Below are 15,045 nucleotides of genomic sequence, written 5' to 3'. Positions count from 1 at the left end.
GTGGGCCCGACCGAGAATCGAATTCGGGACCTTTGCCTTTCGCGGGCAAGTGCTCTACCATCTGAGCTACCGAAGCACGACTCACGCCCGGTACTCACAGCTTTACTTCTGCCAGTATCTCGGTCGGGCACACAGTTTTAGTCTGCCAGGAAGTTTCACATCAGCGCACACTCCGCTGCAGAGTGAAAATCTCATTCTGAATGGCAGATATGTACAGCACTAGCACCATGACTGTTAAACTATGCAAAGGAAATTTTTCTCCTAATTACCGCCTGACTTCTATTACTTCCCAGAGTTAACACTCGCAAAAAATGCTCGGAAAAGCATATTTTCTCTCAAATATTGCCGGGTAAGTCGCACCCTTTTCAACTAAAATATAATATACCTACCCCGTTCCGGCAAGGTACAGGGTGTCCCATTAAAACCGGTACGCCTCGCCCCAGAGATTCAAGTAACAATGAACTAAGTAAACAAGAATAGTAACGTAAAAACATGTTGTTGTCTGTTTATAATAGATGATGGTAGTAATGACCATGGGCATCGAGGCGTCGTCGCTGACTTCGTGTGATTACTTTATCAGCAACACGCTGTAATCCTGCAGGGGTGGTGTTAATTTCTCGAGTAATGATGTGCGGACTGTCAGCATATACATTGCTTTTTAGTGCGCCCAATGCATAAAAATCTCACGACGCTAAGTCCGGGGACTTTGGAGACCATAGGCCTGTACTGAGACGTCTGACTTCAGGCAATACATTGGCGATGCGAACCATCCTTTGGTTGGATGTGTGAACAGTTGTCCATTTGTTGGAATACTGCATACAGCTTCTCTGCATCTGTTAACTGTGCTCCGAAAGAGTCAAAGATCTCTAGATATCTAGCACTGTTTGAGGTGTAACTGAAAAATAAGAGGCCAATAATGCGCATGCCGGACGACACACGCCAAACACGTATCTTCTCTGAGTGGAGAGGTTCTACATGCAGAATATGTGTGCTGTCCTGCAACCAGTATCTGGAGTTCTAGGAGTTTACATGATATGACAAATGAAACCAGGCCTCATCTGACACGAAGTAAAGCCAAGGGTCCAAGTAACCGTTAGCAACTGAGTCTCTGTATGTCCATGGTTTTAGAGGTGGTTGCGGGACTTGGCTGTTCGATACAGGATGTCAAAGTAAACATCTTTCAACTGTCTAGCTTCCAAACTTATTTTATTTCGCTAACAGTTTCAGCGTTTTACTACGCCATCTTCAGGCCCCTGACCGACGTGTAGGAAGATTCTACTTCGGTTGTGATCAAAACAGGGGCCAGAAATACTGGTATTAGTAGATTTTTGCCGTAGCAATCACTTCAGAGTCGGAATATTATGGTTGAAGTGATCGTGATAGCAAAAATCTACTAGTACCAGTATTGCTGGCTCCTGTTACTGGTAGGCAAATGAAATAAGCTTGGAAACTAGACGGCTGTAGGCAATTGATGATAACAGTCGGCTACAATAATGAAGTCTTTTTTCCTCATCCTCAAATTTCAACTCTTGCAGCACACTCACACTTTCTTTCATTTGCGCCTTTGTCCCACAATGTTCGCAGGGTCGGCGTGGTTACAACGGATTTGGCAAGGTTAATTTAAAGGGGTGGCCGGATGCCCTTCCTGCCGCCACCCCATACCCCCAGGGCAGAATCAGTGTACCCCAGCTGTTTGCGTCTAGTGGAAACCGTGAAATAGTGCAGAAGTGTTACAAATGTCTGCGTGTCGTGTAACTGAGGCGGGATGTGGGGACCAGCCCGGAATTCACCTAGCGGGATGTGGAAAATCGCCTAAAAACCACATCCAGGCTGGTCGACACACCGGCCCACGTCGTTAATCCGCCGGGCGGATTCGATCCGGGGCCGGCGCGCCTACCCTAGTCCAGGAAGCAGCGCATTAGCGCTCTCGGCTAACCTGGCTGCACCACACTCGCACTATCGGCTGTTAATTTCATATCTTTTAGTACACAATGTACGAGATACAGTAGGTTATCACCTACTTACCGACTTGTGCGGACTTCTCGTAATGTCCACTCGAATTGTGTGTATGGTTTCAGGAGTCCTCACTGTCGGTCGCCTATTCCTCTAGACGTTCTGAAGGAATCCTACAGCTTTCCATTTCTTGCACAGATCTTTAATAGCGGTGATTGTGGGGAGTTTCCTACCAGAATATTTCGCTAGAAACATTTCATTACATTTGGTGAAACCTATCTTTATGTAACGCTCCACAATATGAATTCGCTGTTCTAATGCAAACCGCCCCACTGCTGTAGAACTCAACAATACGAGCTCCTCGTAACGACTGACGCACGCGCACACAGCGGCACTCAGCTTTCCGATAAAATGTAGTGTAGCCAACTTTCGAGACAGTGTTGCCGCTTCACAGGCGGTTCCACAAGAGACGATTAATCGGTTTTATGAAGGACACCCTGTACAACACATCGGCGTTCGTCGTGCGAAGGAACCAATATGTGTCCGCCCCAAAGAGAGGGATAAAGCGTAATGAAATGGATATAGTGTTAATAAGTCACAGCTGCAAAATACTAACGCGAATTCTTTACAGACGAATGGAAAAACTCGGGGAAGATCAGATTGGATTCCGTAGAAATGTTGGAACACGTGAGGCAATACTGACCTTACAACTTATCTTATAAGAAAGATTAAGGAAAGGCAAACCTTTGTTTCTAGCATTTGTAGACTGAGAGAAAGATTTTGGTAATGTTGACTGGAATACTCTCTTTCAAATTGTGAAGGTGCCAGGGATCAAATACAGCGAGTGAAAGGCTATTTACAATTTGTACAGAAACCAGATGGCAGTTATAAGAGTTGAGGGACATGAAAGGGAAGCAGTGGTTGGGGAGTGAGACAGGGTTGTAGTCTCTCCCCGATGTTATTCAATCTGTGTATTGAGCAAGCAGTAAAGGAAACAAAAGAAAAATTCGGAGTAGGTATTAAAATCCATGGAGAAGAAATAAAAACTTTGAGGTTCGCCGATGACATTGTAATTCTGTCAGAGTCAGCAAAGGACTTGGAAGAGCAGTTGAACGGAATGGACAGTGTCATGAAAGGAGGATATAAGATGAACATCAACAAAAGCAAAACGAGAATAATGGAATGTAGTCGTTTTAAATCGGGTGATGCTGAGGTTATTAGATTAGGAAATGAGACGCTTAAATTAGTAAAGGAGTTTTGCTATTTGAGGAGGAAAATAACTGATTATGGTCGAAGTAGAGAGGATATAAAATGTAGACTGGCAATGGCAAGGAAAGTGTTTCTGAAGATGAGAAATTTGTTAACATCGAGTATAGATTTAAGTGTCAGGAAGTCGTTTCTGAACGTATTTGTATGGAGTGTAGCCATGTATGGAAGTGAAAGGAGGTATTGAACAGAAATGGGGAGAAGAGAAATTTGTGGCACAACTTGACTAGAAGAAGGGATCGGTTTGTAGGACATATTCTGAGGCATCAAGGGATCACCAGTTTAGTATTGGAGGGCAGCGTGGAGGGTAAAAGTCGTAGAGGGAGACCAAGAGATGAATACACTAAGCGGATTCAGAAGGATGTAAGTTGCAGTAGGTACTGGGAGATGAAGAAGCTTGCACAGGTTAGAGTAGCGTGGAGAGCTGCATGAAACCAGTCTCAGGACTGAAGACCACAACGACAACAACAACATAGTGCTCCTACCTGGCCTGACCCTAAATCCGGCCGTGCGGACAGCTGTTCGACAGGCTGCGGCGGACGGACCCGTCGGCGCTGGAGCGGCTGCACGCGGTCGAAGGCGACGTGCTGCGCGCCGACCTGGGGCTGCAGCCCGCGGACCGCGCCCGCCTGCTGGCCGAGGTGTCGGTCGTCTTCCACGGCGCCGCCTCGCTGCGGCTCGAGGCGGGGCTGCGGGCCGCCGTCGAGCACAACACGGCGGGCACGCTGCGGCTGCTGCACCTCTGCCGGCGCATGCGCCACCTCCAGGTACGCTCACCAGGGCTAGTCGGACCCCAAATGGGGATCATGGCACATGCTACTCTTTTTAAATTATCTTGTATTTTTTGCGCAAACAAGGCATTCCATATGAATCCCCATTCTACAAGAGGAGGTGTGGGGTCAAAAACTCAGCCTAACAAATAAAGAATGACAGAAATTTTATAATTCCAATTTACTTTTCAATATAATACCCGTGTACACTAATACACTTGTTGGCAAACTCGGATAACTTCTGCAAACCACTCAGATAAAAGGTCTTCGATTTCGAGTCCAACCAAGCACTCACGGCATCAATCACTGCATCATCATTGTCAAAGCCGGCCGCGGTGGTCTCGCGGTTCTAGGCGCGCAGTCCGGAACCGTGTGACTAGTACGGTCGCAGGTTCGAACCCTGCCTCGGGCATGGATGTGTGTGATGTCCCTAGGTTTAAGTAGTTCTAAGTTCTAGGGGACTGATAACCACAGCAGTTGAGTCCCATAGTGCTCAGAGCCATTTGAACCATCATTGTCAAATAATCGTCCTTTGAGGGTTTTTTTTTTTCTTTAGATTCGGGAAAAAAGAGAGTCTAACGGAGCCAAATTTGTAGAAAATGGTGGATGACGTAACAGTTCGAACCCGCAGTCACGCAGAGTTTCAAGTGTAGCGAGGGCTTTGTGGTGCCGGTGCGTTGTCTTGATGCAAAAGAACTCCGCGCGCCTCTTTTCCGCGCCGTATTTTATTCACACTACTGGCCATTAAAATTGCTGCACCACGAAGATGACGTGCTACAGACGCGAAATTTAACCGACAGGAAGAAGATGCTGTGATATGCAAATGATTAGCTTTTCAGAGTATTCACACAAGGTTGGCGCCGGTGGCGACACATACAACGTGCAGACATGAGGAAAGTTTCCAACCGATTTCTCATACACAAACAGCAGTTGACCGGAGTTGCCTGGTGAAACGTTGTTGTGATGCCTCGTGTAAGGAGGAGAAATGCGTACCATCACGTTTCCGACTTTGATAAAGGTCGGATTGTAGCCTATCGCGATTGCGGTTTATCGTATCGCGACGTTGCTGCTCGCGTTGGTCGAGATCCAATGACTGTTAGCAGAATATGGAATCGGTGGTTTCAGGAGGGTAATACGGAACGCCGTGCTGGATCCCAACGGCCTCGTATCACTAGTACTCGAGATGACAGGCATCTTATCCGCATGGCTGTAACGGATCGTGCAGCCACATTTCGATCCCTGGGGACGTTTGCAAAACGACAACCATCTGCACGAACAGTTCGACGACGTTTGCAGCGGCATGGACTATCAGCTCGGAGACCATTGCTGCGGTTACCCTTGACGCTGCATCACAGACAGGAGCGCCTGCGATGGTGTACTCAACGACGAACCTAGGTGCACGAATGGCAAAACGTCATTTTTTCGGATGAATCCAGGTTCTGTTTACAGCATCATGATGGTCGCATCCGTGTTTGGCGACATCGCGATGAACGCACGTTGGAAGCGCGTATTCGTCATCGGCATACTGGCGTATCACCCGGCGTGATTGTATGGGGGTGCCATTGGTTACACGTCTCGGTCACCTCTTGTTCGCATTGACGGCACCTTGAACAGTGGATGTTACATTTCAGATGTGTTACGATCCGTGACTCTACCCTTCATTCGATCCCTGCAAAACCCTACATTTCAGCAGGATAATGCACGACCTCATGTTGCAGGTCCTGTACGGGCCTTTCTGGATACAGAAAATGTTCGACTGCTGCCCTGGCCAGCACATTCTCCAGATCTCTCACCAATTGAAAACTTATGGTCAACTGGCTCGTCACAAAATACGCCAGTCCCTACTCTTGATGAACTGTGGTATCATGTTGAAGCTGCATGGGCAGCTGTACCTGTACACGTCATCCAAGCTCTGTTTGACTCAATGCCCAATCATATCAAGGCCGTTACTACGGCAAGAGGTGGATGTTCTGGGTACTGATATCTCAGGATCTATACACCCAAATTGCGTGAAAATGTAATCACATGTCAGTTCTAGTATAATATATTTGTCCAACGAATACTCGTTTATCATCTGCATTTCTTCTTGGTGTAGCAATTTTAATAGTAGTGTAATACCAGTGTACACTAATACACTTGTGGTCACACTCAGATAACTTGTGCAGACCACTCTTCGATTTCGAGTCCGACCAAGCATTCACGGCATCAATCACTGCATCATCATTGTCAGATCGTCGTCCTTTGAGGTCTTTTTTTAGATTTGGGAAAAGAAGAAAGACTAACGGAGCGAAATCTGTAGAAAATGGTGGATGACGTAACAATTCGAACCTGTAGTCACGCAGTTTCCAGTGTTTCCATTGTTGTGACTGTTATTTTCTCAGGATCAAAGTAGTGAACCCACGTTTCGTCCATTGTCACATACCTTGCAAGAAAGCCGTCTTCATCCGCTTCTAATTGGCGGACGATTTCTTCACAACTCTGCCCGCCTTCAGAGCCGAGTGGTCAGCGCGGCACAATGCCATGCGCGGGGCCGGCTTCGATTCCCGGCTGGGTGTTGTGTTGTCCTCATCATCATGCCATCCTCCTGGACACGCAAGTCACCGAAGTGGTGTCACCTGAAAAGACTTGCACCAGGCGACCAGTCTACCCGACGGGAGGCCCTCGCCACACGATATTTCATTTTTTCACGACACTGCACACGCTCCCGTCTCTGATCGGCATTCAAATCTTTCGGGACCCACCGAGATGAAACTTTCCGCATTCCCAAAATATACACAACAATGTCATGAGCGCGCCCATGGGAGATTCCAAATGTGGTTTCAATGTGCTGCAACGTTGTTCGACGATCCTGCAAAATCGTATCGTGAATTGCAGTCACTGTTTCATCAGTGACAACGGTGACAGGCCTTCCGCTCCTTGGATCATCTTCCACACTCGTTCTTTCACGTTTGAAGTCGGACACCCAGTTTTTGACTGTTGCGTAAGACGGAGCACTGTCCTTAAGCGTATTCCGCATGTCATCCGCAATTTCCATGGGTATCATTCCTTTCAAATGAAGGTATTCGATCACAGCATGGTTCTTGATTCTCTCGATATTCACCATTCCGCTTACACTACGATGTACAACGCATCCTAGCGGCAAAACTAACGAAGCTGGAGCCGCGAAATTTGACTTGCACACCCACAAAGGGTCACCATAAAAGTAGGTAGTGTTGTTTGTGCGAGACATTACGGTAACTATCTCGGGCTAGAAACTTTTCGACCGCCCTCCCCTCGTACACACAGATCACTAGATCCTTGCGTTTTTCTTCAAAATGGTTCAAAAGGCTCTGAGCACTATGCGACTTAACTTCTGAGGTCATCAGTCGCCTAGAACCTAGAACTAATTAAACCTAACTAACCTAAGGACATCACACACATCCATGCCCGAGGTAGGATTCGAACCTGCGACCGTAGCGGTCGCCCGGTTCCAGACTGTAGCGCCCAGAACCGCACGGCCACTCCGGCCGGCGCGTTTTTCTTGCGAATTCCACATTTCCTTTGTTTCCACATCTCATTCATTCAATCAGGTGTCCAGTTCCAGAAGTCCTCAGTTCAACTGGTGCACGACAAGTGCATGCTTTTGAGTATGATGGATCCTCCGCCATTTTTGGGTCAGAAGCAGCGATGACTGAGCGCGATGCCACCATCCTTCTTAATTGGAGCGGTGGAATATTTTTATTCTTGAGGCTGTAGATAAGGGCACACCACATGACCCACTGTTTGAATCCAAATCTCACTGGTTTCCTGCGAAAGAACTGTTTAATATAATGGTGTCCATAATATCGAACCATTTGGTCACTAGTGCTCAGGCTATTAGAAAAAGCTTAAAATTTCTTGAAATTTTTATTCAGTAAGTCCATCATTGGACGAATTTTGAAAACTTTAACCCGTTTGTCAGCTGGGATTGTGCTCAGAGGTGTGTTATCATTAAAGTAAAGGTGGCACTTGATTTCCAGACACCTGTTGCGGCTCATGCACTGTCGTACACACCTTATATGAGTGTCATCGTCTTAAGTCCAATACAATTGTCCCTTTGGGAGAACGTGGTATTCCGTGAAGAGCAGTACACCTAAGAACTTTTTTTATGCATTCGTTGGATAACTCAAAGCTGTGATTTTTCTTCTGTGGATCATATCAGGCTCACTGCAATCAAGTTCAGTACCTTTTCGTCAAAGAATTCTTCAAAGCAATCAATTGCAGACTTTCCTTTTAGTGCTGCTACCAAATTGCAGTTGCTCGGTTAATTTTCTGCCAGATCAGCGTATGTTTTACTGTAAGTTATATCTTCTGTTGTCCAATTAGATGTGATATTACCCTTCATTTTCGTGAAGCGATGGTCTGCACTTTCATCGGCCTCCCTTTCTTCATCAGCATGAACTTCCACGGTAGCTGGCACATCAGCTGGAAAGTATCTACCAATATATTTTTGCCAGTACCATCACAGTCGGGCACGTTATCTGTACGATCTGGAGGGAGCTCGACCATGTCAATGGTCTCATTCGCTTTGCCCTTGTTATAGAAGAAGACAAGATATTAGGGTCACTTAAATTTGTCCAATTTCCCTTAGAGTAAGAGCTTTATAGCGACTCGTGCCTGGGGAAAAAGAAAAACAAAACATTTTTTTGGGCGGAACCTGCCATGAGTCCTGAATAGTGATCGAAATTCAGTGAGGCTCATGGGAAAATAAAATAAGCCTTCGAAATAAGTAACCAATAAACATCTTCTAAAGCCATCACAGAACCTGTCAGTACACAGGTGCTGGAAGTTATTTATATAGTAATATGACTTATATTGTTTTGAAAAGTGCAACTTCTGTTTCTCTGAAGAACTTTACTTCGGCACACAAATAATCCTGTAGAGCTCAGTCGCCGCGCGGTCAGAGGCTCTATGTCACTAATCGTGCGCCCCCTCCCTACGAGGTTCGAGTCCTCCCTCGGGCATGGATGTGAGTGTTGTCCTTAGCGTAAAGTTACTTTAAGTAGCGTGTAAATCTAGGGACCGATGACCTCAGCAGTTTGGTCCCTTAGGAATTCACACATACATTATTTTAGAGCTCAGTCGTTCAATAACAGTTGACAACCGTCTAGACGGCTATATAAAATAGTAACAGTTGATGCCAAAATAATCAGAAATACAAAACTTCCGTTCCAGAGAAAGATCCCCAAATGGGGTTCATGGCAATCAGTGGGTTAAGGTACCCTCAACTGGGGCAACTTTGCCGGTTTTTGGAAACGTTTACGGGTATATTTGGCATTCAGGTTCATGAACTAACCAGTAGATGCGTCAAGGAATCGCGCGCAAAAGACATTTGACAATGCCCATGTGTTTTCAACAGTCACATCTTTACACGTCTTTGTGGTAATTTTTTGCTTCATCTTCGACGAGGTGATTCTTTGGCAGTCGTACAAAAGTTTCAACCCCGGAAAAATGCTACTATCGCAGCACAACAAAGGCGAATAGGCTCCTGTTTAAAAGACTCTGACTGAAAAGTGCGGTACCAGCTCATTCTACCTTCTAAATTTTGGCATGCGAACATATTCGCGCTTCTTTTAACGTGCAACTCATCTCCAAATCCCACAAGCTCCCCTAACTGTAACTCGCTCACATCCACTAGTCCATCACTGCAAGTCACTCATACCCATCCTCTCCCACTTGCCCATTGTCACTCATTCATTTAACACAACTCATTGTCATTATCTCTCTGTCACTACCTCCTGTCTCACAGCCACAGCCTCCTTCGCTGTCACTGTCTCCCTCTTGCTCTCCCTTACTGCTACTATCTCGTTCATTCCTTCTCACTGCTCCTGTCTCTTCTCACTGCCACTATCTCTCTCTTCCTCGTTGTCATTGTCATAGACTCTGGGTCTCATTATCACTCTCTCCCACCCACTTCCACTTTCAGCTTCTGTTTATTTCTTTCTCACTGACACTGTCTCCTTCACTTTTTTCCTAGTACTGAACTGTCACTGTCAACTATGTTCCACTGCCTCTGTCACCCTCTCTCTCTCTTACACACTGTCAGTCTCCTTCGCTCTTTCTACACGACAACCACTGTCTACTATCCCGTCTTTATATCTTTTCCATTTCTTTCCCACTGCCACTTTCTCATCTCTTAGCATAAAAAAAGCGCGAGTATGTTCGCCTGCCAACTTGGAATCACTGTATCTCGGAAACGGATAAAGATATCAAGAAAATTTTCGAGGTTGTTCGAGGTACGGATCTTAGGAATATATCGTAACAATTTCAGCCATTTTCTTTGCATAGCCGTCTTGGAATCCGTGGCCCGGTTTTGGTACCTACAAACCATGTTTTTCGGGTGATTTTCGGTAAAGGAAAATAGTTTTGAAAACGGAAAGATGACATCTCTAGACAAATGCCTGTAGAATATATCGTTACAATTTGAGCAATTTTCTGCGATTAGTTCTTTAGATATCCGCTGCCTGCGACGAAAAAATGTGGAAAAACTCTTTTTTCGGTTTTTCTCAGGAACCGCCCATAAACTAAACGGTGCCTCCATAAGCCCCTTATGACGCACTTTAGACAACATCGAATGCAAAAAAGAACCAACCGTTTTACTCCAATTGCTTAAGCTGGAGGAGTTGTGTAGTATTCAAACGTAATGTACAGGATAGTTACAAGACGATCCTTCTGCCGGGTATACAGAAGGTCCCTAGCCCACGGGGCTATCCAAAACACTTGAACCTGCCTTTCTATCACCAGTAGAACGTGGGGTATGAGCCCCAGAAAAAATCCCCTTCTTATGCGCAACATTTTGGAACATTTTGGAGGCACATGCTGTTGCACGTGTACCGATTCATTCACATCGGATTAAAAACTACTCGTTTTGCTTAATAGTTTAATACCTGTCTTTCAGAATAACTTCCAGATTTAACATTATATTGCATTTAGGCTTAATAAGATGACATGGGGAATGTTGCACCAGGACGCTTGGAACAACCTTACAACCAGGGTCGTACCGAGGGGGTGGAGAGACAGGACCTCGCCAAGGATGCAGTCAAACAGGGAAAACTATAAAAGGAAGAGAGAGACGGTTTAAGAGTTAACCAGTCTGTAGAATTCTGCTTCCTCTTGTGCCCCTATCTTCTGCCTACGTGAAGAAGGTTTTCCCTCGGCCTGCGACTGCAAACGCACGCTGTTGTCAGTGTGTCATTTCTAGTCACAAGACAGATATGCCTACGAATAAACGTCTATCGCTAACATCGTTGTAAGGCCCCAGTCTATATACAGTACATTGGTTCTGTGGTAACAGTGCGGTTTATTTAAGGGAGGTAGGACGTCAAACGGGCCGACTTGGAGCAGGAGAGGCACCACAGGACACTTTAATTTCCACTGTCTATACTTTTACAAATAAATTCATAAAACTTTGTCAGCATGACCAGGAAGGATTCAGAATTCACACTCATAGCAGTGGATGTTCGAAAACATAACGAAGTATTTTTTTTTTACATGTGAAATTTCATCATTTTTTTCATTTACTAATGGCTGCATTTGTTGCTATAGGTACACTTTTCTTCATAAGTAAGGGAGACTCTTCGATGAATTTTGCACAGCATACAAACCATACTTAAAGGTGTATGAAACTCTAGAATTTTCAAAATCTATTAAAAACTGTGGTAAAAAATTGAGGTAATTAACTACAAAATTTATGTTTTTTCTAAACATGAAGTTTAAGATATAGCAGCTCATTTCTTTTTTCATAAATTAAATAAATTCTAGAGTTTCATACACCTGTAAGTATGTTATGTATGCTGTGCAAAATTCATCGAAGAATCTCTAACTTATGAAGAAAAGTGTACCTATAGCAAAAAATGATGAAATTTCACACGTTTTCGAACTTCCACTGCAATGAGTGTGAATCCTGGATCCTTCCTGGTGATGCTGACAAAGTTTTATGAATTTATTTGTAAAAGTATAGACACTGGAAATTAAAATATCCTGTGATGCCTCTCCGGCTCCAAGTCGGCCCGTTTGACATCCTACCCCCCTTAAGGGCCCCACACACTTACCGACCGACCGACCGACCGACCGACAGACATTGGACGTTGGGCGCTTTGGCCAACAGACCGACCAACTGTTCTTGTGGAGCAGTCGGTGGGGTACGACCATCCGCCACCCCATCCCCCAACCACCCGGCACCATTGCTTCACAGCTACCGCCATTTCGCCAGACCCGTACCACCTTATCACCGTGTGTAGGGCTGTTGTGTCAACTTCACCGATTGACAATCGTCAGTTGTCTGTGTGTGGGAAAAACAAAATACCTGCAACAGGAACAAGGCAGCGTTGTAATCGCTGAGGGAAATCGGACGGGGCGTATAGAGGTTGGACACGAAATTAGTCGATCGGTTGGTGCGTGTGTAGGGCTCGCTTATATTCAACAATGGAGTTCTTCCTGCTACTTAGCTACGTATTACATGATCTCAGATTTCGGAGAGCTAGACTTTTATTATGCAGAATGGGGTAAGAAGCGCTTATTCGAATTTTGAAATAGCTCTGCGGATATTAATGACAGTCCAGGGACTGCCGCATCTCCTGAACGCAGTTTTAGCAAATTAAATATATTTAGAAAAAGCCACATACGTGGGGTCAAGTGTGGATGAAAGCACGCTCGCAGCTTAGGCAGTTCTACCACAAGCACAGGATCACCTTGATGCGCTTCTGTTTGCAACATAAAATTTCGTAATTTTCTCAGCTTTGGCTACTGTTGTTTTCATATCGTGCACTTTTGTTTTATATGTTAGAATTTCAAGCTGGGAGGCTACAGATACTAAAATTATGACGCCGCCTCTCTGCAAAGGTTATACTGATTTGTAACATGTCTGTACATTAGGGAATCTATGTAGTGGCCCAAAAATCCACAGTACTTACAAATGACACAACATTTGTTATTCTTAAGTTTCATATTTGTCATTCTTAAGTTTCCTAAGGACCGTGGAACGTACGAAACGGTACATTTCAGGACAGTTATTTACCAAATAATGGCGTTTTCCTGACTTTTTGCAGAAAGACGTATATCTATCCAAGAAAGTGGAGTTTTGTTTGTTACACTTTCAGCAAAATCATTGAATTTGGAGCGTAGAAACCTATATGGAATGAAATACTTACATTGTTTAATGTACGAAATCCAACACAGCTGTAACTGTGAAAGCGAGACAGACGTGATAATAAATCGTCTGTTTCTCAACAGACAAGAGACCAAACAACGGCAAGAATCTTCAACACATTCTTTTTTTAAGCAAACGTAATAACATGTAAAAACATTATTCGTGCATTAGAAAGCGGGGTGAAGTGTAAGAATGGGCGAATCATTAGACCCTATAAAAATGCTAAGCGTCAACGAGACTGCCTATGATAATAATAGCACACAACAACAGAAATATAGACTTCCCACACATTAAATCTATGTTTTATTTAATTGCTTTCAGCGGAGTAAGCTGTAAATATACCCATATTCGAAAGTATTTCTCATGAATAAGTTGTAGCTTATGTCATTGAATCAGTGTGATTAGGCTGGTTTTAAATGTGTTTCACGATCATTCATATATCTTGGTAATTCACTAACGCATGGAAAGCGCAGTTACAACTATTTCGTTAATTACGTAGAAAGTAATTATAAACCAACATTATTCTTATGACGCTTGTGACTTACTGCTTTCTCACCACTTGGAGCCCTAATGTCGCTCTAGCTGTCGAACGATAACAACTTTCACACCATAATGTGTGACTATTTTATTAGGCTGTGGATTTACTCTGTGTGAAAAAGTGTTCCCTTCCCCTAAAATAAAGATTTACTCTGTTTGCAATACAGTGCATAGGCTCGACGCTCCTTGCAATGAAACCTCAGGAAAACTTGCTTTATCCGACGAAAATTTCAGAATTTTCTTTCAAATCCGAACAGCTATCTGTTTTTATGTTTTGGATATCTGTGTGCACATGTCTTACCAAGAAAGAGCATTCATAGTTAAAATGATCATGTCTCGCTTACGTTTTGCGAGTTTCATGCACTGCAACGACAGTTGGCAGTGTTAACCCATTTCTGAGGTTACTTTGCCATCGCTGTTGCAGTTTTTAACCGTTACCCGGTTAATTTGTCAAGTTTTCATAAAATGTAAAACTAAAGATCAAGATATTTGATTTACGATGACTTTGAAGAATTTTTGTATATATCAGTTAGCACAGGAGTTGAAAGAAAGAAAAAATGATTAAGTTTCCCTCTTGATGGTACATGTAAGTTAATGAAACCACACAAAAATAGCCATAAGTAAAAAAACTTGTATCTTCTGGATTGCAGTCAATCATCATTTTACCTCTGAATATGGTACTTCATTTGGGCACCTTCCAGTCGTCTTCAAGTGAGTCAGCAAAGACAAATTTGGAAGTTTGTGGTAAGTTCTATGGGACCTAACTGCTGAGGTCATTGGTCCCTAGACTTACACACTACTTAATTTAACTTAAACTAAACTGCGATAAAGAGAACACACACACCCATGCCCAAGGGAGGACTCGAACCCCTGACGGGGGGAGCTGTGCGAACCGTGGCAAGACACCTTAGACCGCACGGCTTCGGCAAAGACAGATATAGGTTTTTTCTCCCTGCTCTCAGCCGGCAGAGGTCATGTTGCCGCCCTTCAGCCTTTCATCAGAATATAAAAATTAATTTGTTGGGTTAAAAACAAACATTGTCATCTTTAGGAGATAGTAATGTGTATCAGCTTAATGCTAAAACTATGATGGTGCTGTGGGATCCTGGCAGCGTTTCCTTTGTGTGGATGCAGATGGGACTAGGAAGGAAGCAATTTGAGAAATTATAAAGCATGAGTATTGTGAAGGTTCAAACATGAGGTGTAGGTGGTAGGAAGCAGGTAGCACTGCAGTTATGAAAGGATATGTTGGGAGAGAGCCTTCATTTGTAAAAGTAAGGCTTAGCATAGGTTATAGTTGATGGGTAAAACAAATCTCATGAATGACATCATGGTCTTGGAGGGGAAGGTGAT

The 15,045-nt window shown here is 44.2% G+C and overlaps 1 protein-coding gene across 1 annotated transcript in view; it reads left to right on the top strand.

The window, feature by feature from the left end:
* The window catches only part of LOC126252478 (putative fatty acyl-CoA reductase CG5065), a 328,075-nt gene that overhangs the window by 145,695 nt on the left and 167,335 nt on the right, over positions 1-15,045 (top strand). Inside the window, exon 4 of the mRNA XM_049953373.1 lies at positions 3,738-3,986. Within this exon, the coding sequence (XP_049809330.1) occupies positions 3,738-3,986 (249 nt within the window). The remainder of the gene's footprint in view (positions 1-3,737; positions 3,987-15,045) is intronic.

Source organism: Schistocerca nitens, chromosome 4 (genome assembly GCF_023898315.1).
Source record: "Schistocerca nitens isolate TAMUIC-IGC-003100 chromosome 4, iqSchNite1.1, whole genome shotgun sequence".
NCBI lineage: Eukaryota > Metazoa > Arthropoda > Insecta > Orthoptera > Acrididae > Schistocerca > Schistocerca nitens.
The sequence above is the reverse complement of the archived record's forward strand: the minus strand, read 5'-3'. Positions and strand labels throughout refer to the sequence as shown.